Raw genomic sequence first — 20,510 nt, 5'->3', positions numbered from 1 at the left:
TGCCAGTTGAGACTAAAACTACATGCAAGTTTTCCATTGAAAAGTGAAAAAACTGTGCATCAGACCATACTGTCTGCAAAAAAAGTTGAATGCAAGAGTCCTTTTGCAATTAGACTTCTTGTATCATGACATCTTAGTATAGAAATGAGCAAAAAGTAACAAATTTTCATTTCTTATAGCTTCTGTATGCATTTTTATATGTAAATATGTGCTACAGCCTAAATTGACACTAAATAATGTTCAGTCTTACATAGCCTTAGACCATTTTATACTCATTTGGTATGCTTTTTGTAACTTTTCTTTCCATTTAAAGTACATTTAATATATATGAAAGAATAATTTATGGTAAAAAACTTCAAAAACTTCAAATTGGTTGAAAAAAATGCATGTTTATGTAAGGCTCCCCCTTAATTCGAAAATCTATATATTCAGGCACAGGCTCATATAAATTTGACTTTTGAATAATTGTAACAAATCTGATAAATCAAATGAGTGTTCATTGTCTTTTAATACTTAATATATTATATTTAAGAGCATTTCAAAAGCAAATTTTTGCAATATTTAAATTTTTTAAGCCCAAATCTTGATAGTTGAAATTATTTGATTTAAACGTCAAAATTAAACATTCAAATTTCAATATTAAAATTGCCATAGTTTCTATAATATATATCCTACATGTATGGCCATGAAACTTGGAAAAATATCTTATAATTGCCTAAGCTTAGGTCATGCAAAGTTTAATTAGAATTGGTCAAGTCTTTCTATACTATTAGGTCCGAGGACACAGTTATCATCCTTCGATTTTCGTTGTCTACAAATATAGCCCCTAGTGTGGACAGTGTATAACTTGCAAATTTTTTTCATACACTTTCCAAATTTCTTTCTTTATATTTTATGCATGAAATATTAAGTAAGGGGTTGAAATTACATGTTAAAAAAATTGGGTGTTGAATCTTTATGTTAAGTAGTGATTAGGTCCAGTTTAAAAAGGTCAAAAATTAGTATGTCTGAAGCTGTCAAACTGAGTTTTAGATGCCCTTAACATAGAATTGTCAATATTTTGAGTTAGAGCTGGTAGACTTTTCTATAATTTTGATATTATTTGTCCCAATAGTAGTACACTACACTGTAAAAATCTTACTGAGATAGAGCAGGTGCGATTTTTTTAATTTGACTTTATTGTCTAAAAGAAATGCACTACGAAATAACTGTGTTCTCTGGCCTTATTGTCTGAAAACTGGAAAATCCCCCCTTTTTTAATGAATAAAACCCCAAAACTCGGAAACGGTAAATCTGAAATTTATAAAAAAATGAAAGGGAGCTCACGTCAATAGATATGAACAATTCACAAAAGTTTCATGTAAATTGGTGAAATTTTTTTTGAGTCATTGTCCGAAAACTGGAAAATCCCCCTTTTTTAATGAATAAAACCCCAAAACTCGGAAACGGTAAATTCGAAATTTATAAAAAAACAAAGGGAGCTCACGTCAATAGATATGAACAATTCACAAAAAGATTCATGCAAATTGGTGAAATTGTATTTGAGTTATTGTCCGAAAACTGGAAAATTCCCCCTTTTTTAATGAATAAAACCCCAAAACTCGGAAATGGTAAATCTGAAATTTATAAAATACAAAAGGGAGCTCACGTCAATAGATATAAACAATTCACCAAAGTTTCATGCATATTGGTGAAAGCGTTTTTGAATTAATGTCAGACCTGTTGACGACGGACGGACAACGGTATACCTTAATAAGTCCTGTAAACGGGCGTATAAAAATCACAAAAACACAAACATCAGCTAGTACAGGAGACATTTTTTTTAATGATCCCATCCATGTGAATTTGACACTTCACTGACATGATCCCTAACTGTTCTATCTAGGACAGTGTAAACATCTTTACAACTTTTCACTGCTAAGTCAATCACCTTACTTAGATTGTCCTCATGAAGCCTAGAATTCTGTTCAAGAAAAACTATCTGGTCAGATTTTGGTAGTGTTGCAACAATTAATTCTGGTCCACCAGATGATTCTTCAAGATAGTTTATATCAGCAATAGGATTATCATTCACAAAACTTGCTGAACAAGCACAAACAAAGTCTTTCATTGGAATACCAGCATCGATAAGAGCAAGAGTAGCAGCATTTACACTAGCACAATAATTTCCACCATCAGATTGGAGCACTTCAACAAAAATGTCAATCTGTGATCGTGGATATAAATTTGTCATGATTGCTGCATCAAATGTTTGTTTTAAATGCATTGTCATTTCTTGTGATTTTCTGTCACCTCTTGGTCGACGCTTCCTCTCCCCAGTACTAAAGGTAGCCATGCTGTATTGACAATTTACCAATACTCTGTCAAGTAATAGCTTTGCTCTGCTCCCTCTGATTTCATGTGGACCATAGACTGTGGCAAGTACTTTTGTATTTCCTTGTTCAATGTATGCTGATCCATCTGCTTGCTTGAATACACCTTAAAAGAGAAAAAAATATGTTATGTTAAATAATGACATACATGTACAAGTTAAAAAAATCCTGAAACTTCCAACTTAAAAAGTAAAATCACAAAAATACTGAACTCCGAGGAAAATTCAAAAAGGAAAGTCCCCAATCAAATGGCAAAATCAAAAAAACAAACACATCAAACGAATGGATAACAACTGTCATATTCCTGACTTGGTACAGGCATTTTCTTATGCAGAAAATGGTGGATTGAACCTGGTTTTAAACCAGCATTGATTCATATTGAAAATTGTATCATTACGTTGACCTTTTCCTGTTATTTTGTTGTTGTCATTTGAATGTTGTCTCAATAGCATATACCCAACAACTCCTTTTATCCATCTCTTCAAGGGATATGTGTAGTTTAAGAAGTAATCACAAGCTTATTGTCCTAAAGATGGTAAGAAGAGTTGGGCCTTTAAAACCAACTTACCAAAAGTCTAGTACATGCATACTTGTTTCATGTATTTAGTCAAAATGCATCTTTCACCGGATAGATTTCTGACATGGGTCCAACTTATTTGACTGTTGTTTGGTTAACTTCCTGTAGGCAACTAAAAAAATTATCATACAGACCATAGTTTTAAGCTGAAAAAATGTCAACCACTGGAAAAGAAAGTGTGCATTTACATGAGACAAAAATTCCAAGAAATAACCAATATGTCAAAGAAAAAGAACTTTTTGATGTTTTTCATCATCACATTTTTAAGTGGTACAAGTTATTATATAAGTGGGGCCATACAGGTGAAAAGGGGGAGGCAAGTTGGCAGAAGGGCAACTTGTCCTGTTCCAATACACAATTTAGGTGATTGGTTCACTAATTACTTGAGGGCTCAGAGTCTGGAGCTGTCTCTGATTTGTCCTTAAAGAGATCATAGGGCGGCCTTATCAGAAAACCACTCCAGAGGCAGAATCTCAAAAGAGATTATTAATTTATGGTCTAAACTGTATAAAAGATACTGTTTTTATATGTGTATGTTAGGCCAAAAAAAAAATATATGTCTGTTTAAGGTTACATACTTTAATAAATTGCTTCGCTGAGCTCAGCTGTATACATGTATGACCGCAGATGTCCAACCCTGAAAAGTTGGGGCCAAAATGGACACAATATTCATGCTTGATACAGGTCTGAATTTGGATTGTAATTAAATTTTTGACACATAATAGGTTTCTGACACAGAATAACTGTCGTCAAAGAACTTCAAATTTGTTATATGATTTGAATTTATATTCAATTTTTTGCTTTTGTGCAATACACTATGCGAATTGACCCCCCCCCAAAAAAAAAATTTTTACCCCGTTTTTTGGCGTTTGTGCAATACACTATGCTGTTGAATATTAACCCCCCCCCCCCAAAAAAAAAAATTTGAAGAAATTTTCTTTTAATTTCTGAAATCTGAAATGAGAAAAATTATCCCCCTCCAATTTTTTTCACCCTCCCCCTTTCCCTTATTCCAAAAAATAATTCTTTCCCTCAAGTTATGGTCAGTATCTCAGACAATCATCATTTCTTAATACATAATTTACAAGCAGTGTAAGGGTGGTAATCAAACATTGTTATTTAAATTGATTTGGATTACCTCCCTTACACTGCTTTTAAATTGTCTCAATTGTTCTTTAACAAGAAAAACCCTTGTTTTTCCCTTTTTTTTTGCCCCTAATTCCTAAATGGTTTGAGCCATAACCCCCGAAGTCAATCCTAACCATACCTTTGTAGTATGGAAACTTGTGGTATAATTTCAGAGAGATTCATACACTTTAACACAAGTTATTGTCTGGAAACTACAAAAATGCTTTTTTGGGACCCTTTTTTAGCCCCTTATTCCTAAACAGTTGGGACCATGACCCCCAAAATCAATCCCAACCTTCCTTTAGTGGTTATAAACCTTGTGTTAAAATTTTATTGATTTCTATTTACTTATACTTAAGTTATTATCCGGAAACCATCTGTCGCAATTCCGAACGTTTTGAAATAGGAAAAATCCGTAGCTCTATGGTCCGCAAATAGTAAAAAAATAACATAAGGACCTAAGAGCTACGGTTCCGCAGCTACTGTGTGTATAGCTCTCTGTGTGTCCAAAACCATAAGTGAATAATTAGTATGCCTTAGTACTGACTATATGTTACGCCTACTATTTATAATATAATTTTTGTTATTAAAGAAGAGGGACGAAAGATACCAGAGGGACAGTGAACACAGAAAACATATACATCTATACTATTGATCTGCAGTGGAAATCCATAACATAAGGCCACTTGTGATTCAATCATCTCACACGAGGTCCGTCAAATGTGTAAATTATTAACCTAATTTGCACTGGATTCGTCTTAATTCATTTGGTTTTCTGCCATCTATTCTAAAGCCTTGATCTGACAAGAGATTCAATCCTGCCATGTTCCCAAATTTACATGTGCTTCCGGCATGGAAATTGAACTTGACAATTGTAAAAGACGTTTTGATTGGTTGAAAGCAAAATATCATCTAATCGATAAAGACTTTACATTTCAAACTCGGATTTCTCCTCAAGATGGCGGGAGGGGATAAAATTCTCTTCCCTCACGAAATATCTAGTTATAATGCGCTAAGTTGGTCGGAAGATGGCACAGTAGCAATTGCTACAGATAACGGAGTTTTACTTTTGGTAAGGTGTTTCAGTAAATATGGGTTTTCTACTTGCATATATTGAGGGTCGTCTGAAACAAGGATTTGTATAGTAAGATCCTTACTATATTATACAAATCCTTGGCTGATAACTAAACTTTACTACAACTGATAATTTCTATTTTCGATTTGTATAGTAAGATCCTTGGCTGAAGACTAAACTTTACTACAACTGATGATTTCTATTTTCCTATTGTGAATTTTCCATTTCTCTGTATCAAAATTCCAAACGGTAACATCAGCACTTCTGCATGGAGTTTATGTACATGAACATCACGCTAATATGATAGACCACGGCTTGCTTGCTTGAAGCCTGAAGGTATCTGCGGATCTGTAGCTCTTAGGTCCTCATGATATTTTTTGACAAATTGCAGCCACATGACAAATTTGTACATTTGTAGAGGACAAGATCTGCAAAGTTGTCATGTGGCCGAAATTGTTAGCACTGAAATGATGATTATCACTTTTTTGGCCTTTTGGTTTATTATCTGAAAAACTATAATAGATTAAGAGAACATCAAATCGCAAAAATGATCATGAGGACATAATTTGTTATAATGACCAAAATCATTGGTTGACTCCTTGTAGGAGTTATTGCCCGTAAATGATGATTTTTTTACCAATTTATGCATTTTCAGCCTAACATATAGATAAAGAAAAACTGAAAATAGCAAAAATTACCAACAGGACAACATCTGCAAATTTGTTAGGAGGGGATAAATTGTTGGCAGGGGCAGATCCAGTCATTTTTAAAAGGGGGTTCCAACCATATGTCCACATTCAAAAGCATTGATCGTCAAAAAAAGGGGGGGTTCCAGTGCCCGGTAAACCCCCCCCTGGATCCGTCACTGGTCAGGTTTACTCCTTATTGGGCATTTCTGGGGTTATTGCCTGCAGTAAATGATGATTTTTACCAATTGTATAATTATCCAAAACTCTAGTAGAAAAAAAAATTGTTAAAAAAAATTATCAGCAAAATAAGATCTGCAAATATATCAGTTGGCTGAAATTGCAGGTTTAGGTAATAAAGGGCACGACACTAAGATTATTTTTTAATGTCTTTTTCACACAAAATTTACCTGTAAATGGCTGTTTTAGGTTGCACTTCATGGTTTAAATTTTTTTGTAACTTCCTCTTAAGACATGTATTAGTCCTAGATTCATTTCATTAGAAAAGTTCATATTTAGCAGTTAATGTATAAAAGAAAGGCAAAAGATACAAAAGGGTCATTCAAACTCAAAAGTCGAAAATAAACCGACAACGCCATGTCAAAAAAAGAAAAAGAAAAACAGACAAACAACAGTACACAAAACACAACATAGAAAAACTAAAGATTGAGCAACAGGAACTCCACCAAAAACTGGGGTTGATCTCAGGAGCTCTGGAAGGGTAAGCAGATCCTACTCAGTATGCAAGCACTGCTAGAATGTTGCTAAATAGAAATGGAAAGTTCACAATTGGGAAGCTGAAATCATCTCTTTTGTCGTAAAGTTTTGTTTTCATCCTACCCTCATTGTCAATTTCAAAAATGTACACAAGAAGATGTAAGCATTATAAGAGGGTAATGTTAATATCATAGTAAAATAGCAATGGTAAGCATGGTAAGTGTGTAAAACTTTTTGATTGTCAGAAACTTTCATTTTAAAGAATGTTTGGTAATTTTTAGCATGTTTATAATTAGGGGGAATCTAAAATAACTCGTAAAAACTCAAAATTGATTTTTTTTTCAAAAACCATCAGATTTCCTGAGATTTTTACTTGTTTTCTCTAGCTTTTCTAAAAGTATCTTAAATTTCATTAATATGTTACACACATGATACAGTCAAACCTGTTTTAAAGCTCTTTATATATATATATATATAATTAAGTTTTAAGCGAGAAGCTGTTTTTGCAGGTCACCTTCTGATATTCCCACTGTAGTAAAAACTATGCATTTTGAACCTCAAGTAAAATGTCACCTCTCTTGTAAGGTCATGTACGTGTGATGGTCAGTTTTCTTTGGTCCCAAGTGTGACTTTATATACAGGTTTGACTGTATATATATATATATATATATATATATATATATATATATATATATATATATATATATATATATATATATAAAGGATTAAAACATGGTTTTTAAAACAAAAGCTACTGTTAAAGGGGCATTAGCTGCCAAATTCATGTTCACCCATTTGACTCAAAATCTTATATTTGATTAATAACCTACTAAAACGTATATCAAACTTACAAAAAGTCTAAAATGAACAATTAACAATGCATGGACTCGATAATATGTATCCGCATTTCGTGTGTATTTTTAGTGTAGTCCATCTAATTAACCATCGAGGTGACCTCTACAGACTGTCGACAGTCATATAACCCGACTTAAACATAGATATAGATATATAAATAGATAGCGAAGACATGCAATTGGATTTTTCTAATTAAGTCTCCCAAACAAAGTTTGGGAAGACTTATTGTTTTTGCTCAGTTCTTATTATTATTATTATTCTTCTTCCTCTTCCTCTTCCTCTTCCGCCGCTTTTAAATTTGAACTTGTCCGCACCCGTTCTCCAAAACCGCTTGTCAGATTACCTTAGGGTTTCACAATATGTTAGACTAACATGTCTAGTGGTGCAATCAGGGTTTTGTTTGTGCAATGGGGTTTATAAAGGGGTACTTTGAGGGGCAAAAAGAAAAGAGGGTTTTACTATAGAACCCTATGGGATTTTATTTTTTTAAATTTTCAAATGATTATAAATTGAAAACCGTTTGTGATAGACACAATCTTTTTAATTGAAAATGTTCTAAATGATAAAACCCATTAAATGAAATACAGGGTTAGTCCCCAGGGGTCATCCCGACCCCCTGCCATTTGAGAAAGTTCTAATATCTTGTAAATGGGCGAGATCCCCACCCCTAAACCATATATATTCTGGTTTGTCATGATAAAGCACATGAAATGAAATACAGGGTTAGTCCCCAGGGGTCACCCCCACCCCATGCCATTTAAGAAAGTTCTAATATCTTGTAAGTGGTCAAGATCCCCACCCCTAAACCAAATATATTCTGGTTTGTCATGCTAAGATGGTTTGAATGATATACAGGGTTAGTCCCCAGGGGTCATCCCGACCCCCTGCCATTTGAGAAAGTTTTAATATCTTGTAAATGGTCGAGATCCCAACCCCTAAACCATATATATTCTGGTTTGTCATTCTAAAATGGTTTGAATGATATACAGGGTTAGTCCCCAGGGGTCATCCCGACCCCCTGCCATTTGAGAAAGTTCTAATATCTTGTAAATGGTCGAGATCCCCACCCCTAAACCATATATATTCTGGTTTGTCATGATAAAGCACATCAAATGAAATACAGGGTTAGTCCTCAGGGGTCACCCCCACCCCCTGCCATTTAAGAAAGTTCTAATGTAAGTGGTTAAGATCCCCACCCCTAAACCATATATATTCTGGTTTGTCATGCTATGATGGTTTGAATGATATACAGGGTTAGTCCCCAGGGGTCATCCCGACCCCCTGCCATTTGAGAAAGTTCTGATATCTTGTAAATGGTCGAGATCTCCACCCCTAAACCATATATATTCTGGTTTGTCATGATAAAGCACATCAAATGAAATACAGGGTTAGTCCCCCAGGGGTCACCCCCACCCCCTGCCATTTAAGAAAGTTCTAATATCTTGTAAGTGGTCAAGATCCCCACCCCTAAACCATATATATTCTGGTTTGTCATGCGAAGATGGTTTGAATGATATACAGGGTTAGTCCCCAGGGGTCACCCCCAGCCCCTTCTATTTAAGAAAGTTCTAATATCTTGTAAGTGGTCAAGATCCCCACCCCTAAACCATATATATTCTGGTTTGTCATACCAAGATGGTTTGAATGATATACAGGGTTAGTCCCCAGGGGTCATCCCCACCCCCTGCTATTTAAGAAAGTTCTAATATCTTGTAAGTGGTCAAGATCCCCACCCCTAAACTATATTTATTCTGGTTTGTCATACCAAGATGGTTTGAATGATATACAGGGTTAGTCCCCAGGGGTCATCCCGACCTCCTGCCATTTGAGAAAGTTCTAATATCTTGTAAATGGTCGAGATCCCCACCCCTAAACCATATATATTCCTGTTCATCATGTCTCGAACATTTGAATGACTTATACGGTCAGTCCCCACTGGGTTCCCCCCACCCCCAATGTTCTAATATCTTGTAAATTGTCGAGATCCCCACCCCTAGACCATATATATTCCTGTTCGTCGTTTCTCGAACATTTGAATGATGTATAGGGTCAGTCCCCAGGGGTTCCCCCCACCCCCAATGTTCTAGTATCTTGTAAATAGTCGAGATCCCCACCCCTAAACCATATATATTCTGGTTTGTCATGCCAAGATGATTTGAATGATATACAGGGTTAGTCCCCAGGCATCACTAATGCATTAACTTTACTGGACCAAACCAATTTTCACTGGACTTTGTTCAATGTCAAGCGACACTGGGAATTACGAATTATGGGAGCTTCGTTTGGGAGACTTCGTAACAGCATCCTGTTACAATCATTTCTTGTTCTGTTTGATTTCATGTTATAGGTTAGACAAATACATGTATGTTAATCATCATTTTTACCTGTGTATAAGAATGAGTTTTGTGGATCGAATCAGTCAACCAAATGGTTTACTCTTGTTTCACTTTCAATGTTGACATTCTTTACCTTTTAATAGCTGAACATGCCTAGTTCATGCATAACCCATCTCTAGCTAAGGGGTGAAATATAAAGTCACATGAATACGGTTTCAATGAGGTTGAATGCAAGTGAATAATTCATCAGCAATGTTTCTTAGCTCATTTTGACAAAATTGAACCAAACTGGCTGCTAAAAGCAAATTGTTATTTCACTACATTTTTGTATTTCACTTTCATTAACATGATTAATGATTAAACAAAAAAATAAAATCATATTTTAATTTTTTTATATCTCGTAGCTAATGCCCTTTTAAATATCCCAATCATTTAACGAAAATGACATGGTCATCTGTCTTAAAATAAGGTCAATGAACAAGAGAGGATTACTTCTTCAAAGATGTAATGTAATCATCGTTTAAACGTCTGCCACCATGCATTTCTCGTTTCAGTCTGAAACACAATGAATAGAGACCATTCATATGTTATACATGCAAATCATAATGACAGTGTGCTATGGTAACCAAAGAAACATTTTAGGCAAACAGTCTAATAGAATTTGTGTTCAAAAGGTGACTTTGGGTAATAAAAGAAAATAAAACAAATATTTCAAAGTCCCATATATATATATAATTCCTGCAGAAATTGACGTTTAAAAATGATAGGAAATTATGATACATGTACACATGTTGGATGGAGAGTTGTCTCATTGGCACTCATACCACATCTTCTTATATCTATATATGTTATGTATGTAAGAATCATTAAAAATTATTTATAAAACAAAACCTACTGATAAGTATCCAAATAATTTAGCCAAATGACATGGTCAACGGTCTTAGAATATAAAGGTTGAATGAACCAGAAATATTACTGTTTTTCTGTAATGCAAATATAATTTAATAAATCCCCCGCCATGTACATGATGTATATTTCATATTGGGTAGGATTATATTATTTGTCATCATATTCTCTTCACCATATACAATACCATAATTTTGATATGACAATTTTTATGGGAGATACACATGTAATGATGTAGGACTTTGACCATTTTTCTAACTTTTATAACACATTGACACCTTGTGAAAAACAACTCATCTGACACCATTTGCCTTAAAGCTCTCATACAAGGTTGGATTGTTTTTCATATGTGTAGTGTACATGTATCATAAGTTCCTATCATTTTTAAATGTCAATTTCTGCAGGAATTATATATATGGGACTTTGAAATATTTGTTTTATTTTCTTTTATTACCCAAAGTCACCTTTTGAACACAAATTCTATTAGACTGTTTGCCTAAAATCTTTCTTTGGTTACCATAGCACACTGTCATTATGATTTGACATGCTGGAGTTATTTGATTTTGACTATCCTGGGCCTATTGCAGCTTAGTCACGCCTTGTGGATGTATTCCACTGTAATTACACAGTGGCAGGGGATATCTTTTCTCTTCTTTTTCCACCAGCTCCTTACTTTAGAACCTGATGGTCTAAATGAAAAAGATGAGAAAAGATACAGGAAAGATAAAGATTAATTTATATTAATGTAGCATCGTCTTTAACTTCTCTGTAATATTGGCCAATGGATGTTGCAAATTTATCTTACTTCAACAATAAATAATCTTGAACTTCATTCAAATTTTGAATTTATTTATAAGCAGCAAAAATTCACTGTACAATTAGCTGCTAGAGTTTCTTATCTGCAACCGATTTCACCTAGATAGATGCACACTCGATGAAGCTAGTTTGTCTAGCGAAATAATGCATTTGTAACCGGAGAGCATGATTCTTTTTACAAAATTGCTTGTCTCCACATGGACCTCTGTGTTACAAGGCAGCGCGTATACCAACTGAGCTAAAGAAGTACTTCCTTAGCTCAACCGCTTATGGCTGACTAAGTATCTACCACATTTACTAAGGGAAGCAATCCCGTCACACTTCCCCCACCTCAAGAGTCATCATACCATTATGACTCTCACACACATACCCTAGCTAGAATTCCTCTCTAACCACCGTGGGTTTTATAGTAGGGCACCAATTGTAACCGGAGAGAATGATTCTTTTTACAAAATTGCTTATCACCACCGGGACTCGAACCCGGGACCTCTGTGTTACAAGGCAGCGTGTATACCGACTGAGCTAAAGAAGTACTTCCTTAACTCAACCGCTTACGGCTGACTAAGTATCTACCACATTTACTAAGGGAAGCAATCCCGTCACATATTTATTTTTTTTATAGCATTGTAAATATAATATTTTAATATTTACATACTAAATAGTGTGTTGAAATTACATTGTTAGGCAATTTATGTATATAATTCGTCTCAAATTTAGCCAAACAATGTTAGATCTTCAACTTTGCGTTATCAAATTTTTGTTCTTCCCTCAACGGGATTCGAACCCTTGCTTCTGTGACATTGTGGCAACACCGCATACACTGTGTCCAGTGCCCTAGACCACTCAACCACCTAGTCTACATACATGACATAAAAATATAGCTTTCGGTGGTTGATGTAATGCCTTTCCTCGCTGTACCTTTCAGATTAGCTATTTTGTCTGTCGTAAAGGATGATAAGGTTTATTACCATGCTGCCACATCAAATTTTAATTTAATTATACACGTTATAAACATGTGACAACTTTATGGCAGACATTCTCCATTGGATAACAAGTGGTTATACAGGGCTAACACCACACGTCTAAACATGTGACAACTTTATGACAGACATTCTCCATTGGATAACAAGTGGTTATACAGGGCTAACATCATATAATATATATATAATTCGTCTCAAATTTAGCCCAACAATGTTAGATCTTATATATATAAAGTGCCTAGAAAATCAACCTAACGATGTTAGAGTAGATCTGATTTTTTACTTCCTCCCCGACCGGGGCTGGAACTTGTACTTTTCACTTCATACTTCTACGACAACACCGCCTAGCATTGCGCAGACGCCATATCCCCTCCTCTAACTATAGCTGATAAAAATCAGCTTTCGTTTCGGGAGGAGTTACTTCTTGTAGGAATTAAACAAGGACGTCTAAATGCAATATACAAAGTATTTTTAAGTGTACAGGAATGATCATCTACTCATCTCTTCAGTATAATTACATATATATACCGGTATGCTTCGTCTCAAATTTAGCCAAACAATGTTAGATCTGCAAATATGCATTTGCAAAGTTTAGTTCTTCTCTCAGCGAGATTCAAACCCCTGGGCCTACTTCGATTCATCCAACTGGGTTTTTTTTGTTGTGTTTGCGGTATTGAATAAATATATTCTTGTGTAAATACTGTCGGTGGTGTTTATCAATAGAATAGAAAAAAATATATTTATCAGGATTTTGAGTTGCTAAGAGTAAAATGTGAATGCGAAAAATACATTCCCTTTAATAAGGAGACAACAAGGCAAGATAAAAAACAAAATAAATGAATATAATGGCCTGATAAGAACTGGAAATGATTAAATGATAAGAAATTCTTAAATTCAATTATGTTACTAATTTGAACATAAAGTTTATTGTCGACGTATTCGATTCGGGAAGGTTGCACACATACGCATTAACACTGATTTTATAACTCGAGTCAACCCAAGTTGGACAAATCGAATTAGGCCATGCTTCTAAGACATCATGGCAACACCGCCTGCACTGTGTCCAGCACTCTAGACCACTCGACTAACTAGGCTATTTAAAAATATAGGTTTCATTAGTATATACACAATTTATATCATGTATATTGAGGCAAAAGGCATGGATGTACACATGTATATATTTATATAAGATAAAAATACTAGAAAATTACTAACATATGAAAGGAACAGTGCTAATACACATAATATTTTTTATTTCAGACTTTGCAGTGGTCACCAACATTAGTAGATTCAAAACCAATCTTTCACCAGTCTATGTTGCCATGTCCTGATCAATCAAACAACATGTTAGGACTTAAAGTTCATCAATATGAAACTATTCAAAATGAATCTACCACTAGCCAATCACAAGAGATAGCACTAGACAGAACTATCTGCCCCCTTGTTAAAAGTACTACCAGGTTTACAACTTTCAAGTCTGCAAAATGGTCACCTCGGGGTGGTGACATAGAAGGGAAATGTTTATTGTCAACATTAACTTTAGATCATCGATTAAGTTTATTTTCAACAGGAAAGATCAATACAGACTTTAAACTGTTAGTTGAATTGTCTTCTGTATATTCTGAAAAGGTGAAATTAGAAAACTTTACTTTTGATTGTTTAAAAACTGCAGCATATTTGATCTCTGCAGTTGAAATGGCTTGGTCTCCTGTCATTGCATTAAAGGAAAACAAACTTTCAATCTTGTCTGTTGGAATGTCAAATGGTGACATTGTTCTATGGAAGGTAACATTTCCATGTACTGGACTGGAGGATTGTTGTGTCATCACTGTCCTAAAGTTATCATCAGGGTTACCATCTGCCATGGCATGGTGCAATAAAATTCTTACTGGAAATGTAGCTTGCTGCATTGTTGGTTTTGATTCAGGAATTATAAAGGCCATATCAGTAAATGTAAACATGCCGAATAAGACAACAACAATCAATCTGTGTGAGCAGTCTGATGGCATGAAAGTTACAACTGTAAGTGCCAAGTCTATTGATGCCGACAAAATAACCATTCTTGCTACTAAAGAAATCTTCATACTTTCATATGAAGTGGAAGTAATTTACAAAATTTTACGTCTGTTTTCGTCTTCACATTCAACAGGAGATTATAACTACTTTGCGTCAGGGCTTAGTCATAATAATGGGAGATATCTATTGAGTAGTTGTGATGGAACAATATTAAAATTTTGTGAAGGTAAAATTTCTCAATCTTCACTAGTGACATACAAACATGCAGGTGACCTTGAGACCACATGGTCCTGTTATGGCATAGCATGGTCAAGTTGTGGTCTCTTTAGTATAGCTGCATTTAAACCAGCAAATATATGTGAAGATAGACAGGTCAGACCTGGAACATTAGAAGTCCAAATTTTACCAGTAGATGTTGACAGCCAAAAAGAAACACTAAAACATTATTTATTAAATGAGCAAAGTTTGAATGAAATTCCAGAGTGCATGGAGGTATTCAGAGAAAATCTATGGGAAGGCAAGAATCCTCTTCAGGAAATAAATGATCTTTTCAGACAAGAAGGAAAGTGGTTTGATTTCTCTTCCAAAGTCCTTCGTGTTCTACGCTTTTTCTTATTGGCTGTTCAAATGAGAATCCCACACTCAGACAAAGAAAAGAATGAAGAATTAGTCTTATCAGAGCGTAATATAAGTAAAATCAGTGATATATTACTCTGTAAGCATCTGAGCATTTGCCTCAACAAGGCTTTTAATTTAAAATCAAAGTTACAAAACAACGATTTAATTGTACTTCATTCTATGATAAATTGGATGGATAGTAAACATGAATTAATTAAATCCTCATTACTATTAAAGACGATTACAAAAATCAAAACAGTTTTAAAAAACTTTAATCATACATTTGACTGTTGTATTTGTGAAAGCAAATTTTCTTTGGAAGGGAGGGTATATAAATGTAAAGATGGACATGTATTTGGAATGTGTTGTCAGACAACTTTGCCATGCCAATATAATGTTAGGACATGTTCTACGTGCAGTTCAGTGGCAACAGGTATAGATGACATTACTTCTCTACCATGGCTTGATATTAAACCATCACAATGTACATTTTGTGATGGTTTTTTGGTGTAATTTGTGCATTAAATTTTAATCTGTAATCTGTTGTGATGTATAATAAAACTAACGTTTTCAACTATCTTATTTGCTTGAGGAGGTACATGGTTTGTATACACACTTTTTCAGCCGGAATGAATTTATTTTGCAGTAGTTTGAACTTTCTGCACATTCTGAAGGACTTTGGTTTTCATAAATTAGGGCCCCACCTAGTGGCGGGTCGCCCTATAGTGATCAGTCTGTCCGTCCGTCCATAACAAATTGTGTCCGCTCTATATCTAGAGAACCGTTATAATTTCATACTTTATACTTGACATGTATATATTAACCAACACCAGAGGGTGTGTTGTAATGTTTGTACAACTTCCTAGGTCAAAAACTTTAGTTTCAGTTGACAACCCCATGTCCTATGGTAAAGATCGTGTCCGCTCTATATCTTGAGAACCGTTATGATTTCAAAGTTTATACTTGACATGTTAATTAACCAACACCAGAGGGTGTGTCATAATGTATGTACAACTTCCTAGGTCAAAGGTCAAGGTCAAAAACTGATCAGTTTAATTAAATTGCCAAATATAACACTACCTAAAAACATAGAATAAAATCACTCTCAGCACACAAGGGAGCTACCATTTGATTTTTATTGGGGGGGCTAGGATGAAATTTAAAAAAAAAGCAGGACAGTAGTTTTGAGTAAAAAAAAAGGCAGGATGAACAACTTGGCAAAAAAAAAAAGGCAGGATGACAATTTATGTAAAAAAAGTCAGGATAAACTAATAAAAAAACATGTACAGACAGGACCGAATAGTGAAAAATGAAAAGGCAGGACAGAGATTACAACTAAAAAAAAAGGCAGGACAAAATTTTTAATTTCTATAACCTATTCACATAAGTTCTGGTAGTTAAACTTAGTCTATTATATTATATGGCAAACTCCTCTAATAGTTTTTCAGCTAGAAAGTTGGATTTTAATTGTAGTTCATTATCAAAAAGAATTAATGGTAAGTTGTAGTGAGTCAGTTTTGATCATATTTTCAGGATTATCATGATTATGGGAAAAAGGGGTCAGATGAAAGTCACCAAGATTCTTCACCTACATAACCTACATCAAATTACAAAAAAAGTACCATAGTGAAGGAACAGTGCTTTTTTTGCCATTCATCTCAAATTGACAGTGTAGCTTTTAACATAGAGTAAATCACTTCCTGCTATTTCAAGACAGTCCCTGTCCCTTAGCTGAAGTTATGACCAGATTATTTGCTAGACATGCTAGACGTCAACAATTCCATATCTGTGAATTGAAGAACACATCAAGAAATATCACCTACTGTGGATTCATTTTTTTTCGTGTGTACTAATTTTCGTGGATTGAGGAAAATATGCATTTAGTGGATATTTGATTTTGTGGGTTTGTCAAAGTCTGCATACAACGTTAACCTTATAGAAAAAATTATAATTCTTTGAATATTTAAATTCCTGGTTCACCAGTACCTTCGCAATTTCAGAAAATTGGTATCCAATGAATAATAATGAATCCACAGTATTGGAGACAAGGAAGATATGAAGCAGACCTAACCGTTTCTTGTTATTTTAAATTGTTTTGAAAAATGAGATCAACATATTTGCTAACTTTCAGTTACATTGTAGTCACTAAGAGGGCACCATCTTTATAGCATAATGTGAAGTTGATGGACAACACTAGCTCTTTGTTCTTTTTGGGGTCTTCCCTGTCTGAGGTCTGCCTCGTAAAAACAAAGGAACAAGTCAATGAAATGATGAGCACAGTTGTTTACCCATAGAAATTAATGTTTTAAATATTTTTTGGAAAGCAGAACCACCAAACATAATAATATCAAGCTAATGCTCAACTCAGTTTCAGAGAATTTGCTTATAGAACTAAAGTGATTCCCTTCATAAAACTTAAAACTTTTCAGTTATTTGGGTACTCAGTAAAGGAGGATCCAATTTATCGCCATTGATTGAAATTTAATAAAAATTGACATCATAAGTTATATTCTACAAAACTACTGGTAAGTCTTATAAAAGTAAGTATAAGATTACCTCTAGCAGAACACCCTTAATTAAAATTATGTCACTTTGACTAACATTTAAAAAAAAAGTTATTTTATGGATCTTCAATACATGATCTTCCAACTGGTGCTTTTTCCTGGAAAACTTGACATACCAAAGCAAATATCTTCATGCCACAACGTCTTATGACATGTTTGCCCAGAATGACACCAGGTCAACTGGGTAGTTCATTCATAAAATTGAAATTAGAAACTCTCCTATACAAGTACAATTTCTACAATCCATTTTTGGATTTCATTGTCAGAACTTTGTTGTAATTAAACAACTTGCTATTGAGTTGCTGTGTCAGTAATGCATTAAGTACACATATCTTATTCAGGAAAACAACTTAACATTTTCCATCTAGGGGCCAGACCTTTCACAATAAGAAAGATTAACATAAGGACATTTTCACCTAAAATAAGGTGTCCAGCCCAATATTTAGTAGGTTGGGTTAGATTATATGCTTAAGCTTATTTTTACCCATGCTTATTGACTAGGTTGTACAAAGTGCACAAATTCCAGACGGTAAAACTTAATTTACTTTTCATTAACATTCCTGATCAAGGTTCTCATTTATGTGTTATCAACTTTAGTTTAAAACAAAAATATATGTGCATACAAATTTAACAACAATTTCTGTATTTAAAATTAGGATGTACATCTCACTTTATGCATATATTTGTAAATTTTTTGTCGATTTTCTTATTAATAATAAAATGATAATTTTGGCTGCTTATAAAAATAAGGGAATGTGTTGTAATTGCTAATGAGACATATCCACCAGTGTTCAAATGACATGGATGTAATCAACTATGGGTAACTGTACAGCTTTCAACAATTAGCAAAATTAACCTATACTGTAAAGTCCACTATAAAAGACTACTACATGACAACATGTTATTGCAAAAGAAATAAATGTGGATAGTGTCCACATGTGGACACAGATGATGCCCCCGCTTGCATATCATATAGTTATAAAGGGACATAACTGAAGAACGGTAAAAGTGACGCTACCCAAATTTGAACTTGATCTGAGTTTTGTGGTAATAAGCATTGTGTGTAAGTCTCATAACATTTGGTTGAGGCTAACTTAAGTAGAGAACAGAAACTAAAAATTCAGCAATTTTTCTATTTGTAAACATGCATAACTCTAGAACGGTTGTGTATAAGTTTTACAACATTTGGTTGAGACAAACTAAAAAATTCAGCAATTTTTCTGTTTATAAAGGGACATAACTCTAGAATGGTAAAAGTGTTGCCACCTAATTTCGTACTTAATCTGTATTATGTAGTAATAAGCATTGTGTATAAGTTTCATAACATTTGGTTGAGGCAAACTCAAGTTAGAGAACTGAAACAAAAAAATTGTACTTGATCCTTACCGAGTTTTGTGGTAATGAATATTGTGTATAGGTTTCATAATGTTTGGCTGGGGAAAACTTCAGTTACAGAATGGAAACTAAAAAATTTTGCAATCTTTCTATTTATAAAGGGGCATAACTCAATAATGGTTAAAGTGACACTACCCAAATTCTACTTGATCTGTGTTTTGTGGTAATAAGCATTGTGTATAAGTTTCATAACATTTGGTTGAAGCAAACTCAAGTTAGAGAACGGAAACCAATTTCGGGACGGACGGACATACGTACGTACAGACGGACAAGGGTAAAACTTAATGCCCCCTCCTCTACGGCGGGGGCATAACAAAAGTTTTCCACAATCATTTGCAGTTTACCTGTTGATTTAAATTTTTGTAAGTTCACTGGTTCAATGAATAAATACAATAGCTATTGTTCTCTGTGGAGTTTATTCACTGGGACCTTTAAATTTCTTGTAAGTGAAATTGATTAATTTACCAGAAGAAAAAAATATCTTCCAAGTAGTTGAACATATATGTATCAACTCACAAAATGCGTGTTATTTTGTATCTATTCAATATCAATAATATATTTTCAATTTCAAGTACTTACAGTTACTGAATGCTAGTTCAAAGCCAATTACAACTAATAAATAAAAGAACAGAGGTGTAATTTCCCTCACTGATGTACATATATCTTTCAAAAGGCAAAAATTCTAACAAAAACATGTGGTAAGGATACCCACTTTGGTAGTCTTAGTATCTGACAGATTTGTAAAGCATTCATACCTTACAATTTATCACTTCCAAGCTATTGACCAAATCAGAAATTATGCTATTCTGTGGGACCTGAGAAGTGTGATAGAAATATTTGTTGGATGAACTGACAGACTTTCAAGATGAATTCATATAGCCTCCATTCCTCGAGTGTGAATATAATAATTTTTTGGAGGTTCTTTTAGACTTTACCTGAAATGTTGGTGAGAGATTGCTTACAATGCAATTATTCATACAGTTTCTATATCAAGGGCCATAAGGGGCATAACTCCTTACAAACAGTTTATAGGCACCAATTATATTCTCAGCCAAGGCATTGCAATTATAAAACTTTGATATAAATTTCATAAACCTGAGAAGAAATGAAGGCTTGAGAGTGCTTACAATGAAGATCTCCATTGAATTTACATTTTCTAAAGGGCATAATTGATTGGCACTGATTTTCCTACAGGTCAGAGACATTGTTGATATAAACCTTTGAAATAAATTTAAATGTAAAAATTTGAATCAATCAACTGGTGGGTATGTGATTGCTTTTTTGTGAGTAAAAATGTACAGTATGGAATATTAAATGCTACAAGTCATTGAAATATGAAATACAGGTCAGTGTATTTATCTTTATTTCAATGCTGGCTTATTCTTCTAGGAATACCAGTTATTTGTTGTTTTTTTTTTTACTAACACCATGTCACCATAAGGAAAAGACAAAACAATAAAATTCTAAAA

General features: G+C 34.1%; 2 protein-coding genes across 2 annotated transcripts; one reads left to right on the top strand and one right to left on the bottom strand.

Annotated features, from left to right (window-relative positions):
• Positions 1–1,802: 1,802 nt before the first annotated feature.
• On the bottom strand, positions 1,803–4,936 carry LOC127716261 (exosome complex component RRP41-like). Its single transcript, XM_052222423.1, has 2 exons — positions 4,815–4,936; positions 1,803–2,478 (listed from the first exon to the last, which is right to left on the bottom strand). Exons 1-2 carry the CDS (start codon positions 4,900–4,902, stop codon positions 1,823–1,825), a joined length of 744 nt encoding a protein of 247 aa, XP_052078383.1. The 5' UTR covers positions 4,903–4,936; the 3' UTR covers positions 1,803–1,822.
• Positions 4,937–5,010: 74 nt separating this feature from the next.
• LOC127716241 (general transcription factor 3C polypeptide 4-like) lies at positions 5,011–15,671 on the top strand. The gene is made up of 2 exons (XM_052222367.1): positions 5,011–5,149; positions 13,709–15,671. The coding sequence occupies exons 1-2, from the start codon at positions 5,036–5,038 to the stop codon at positions 15,593–15,595; spliced, it is 2,001 nt and encodes a 666-aa protein (XP_052078327.1). The 5' UTR covers positions 5,011–5,035; the 3' UTR covers positions 15,596–15,671.
• The last annotated feature ends 4,839 nt before the right edge of the window (positions 15,672–20,510 follow it).

Source organism: Mytilus californianus, unplaced genomic scaffold (genome assembly GCF_021869535.1).
Source record: "Mytilus californianus isolate M0D057914Y unplaced genomic scaffold, xbMytCali1.0.p SCAF_9, whole genome shotgun sequence".
Classification (NCBI taxonomy): domain Eukaryota; kingdom Metazoa; phylum Mollusca; class Bivalvia; order Mytilida; family Mytilidae; genus Mytilus; species Mytilus californianus.
This window is presented reverse-complemented; position numbering and strand designations above follow the sequence as displayed.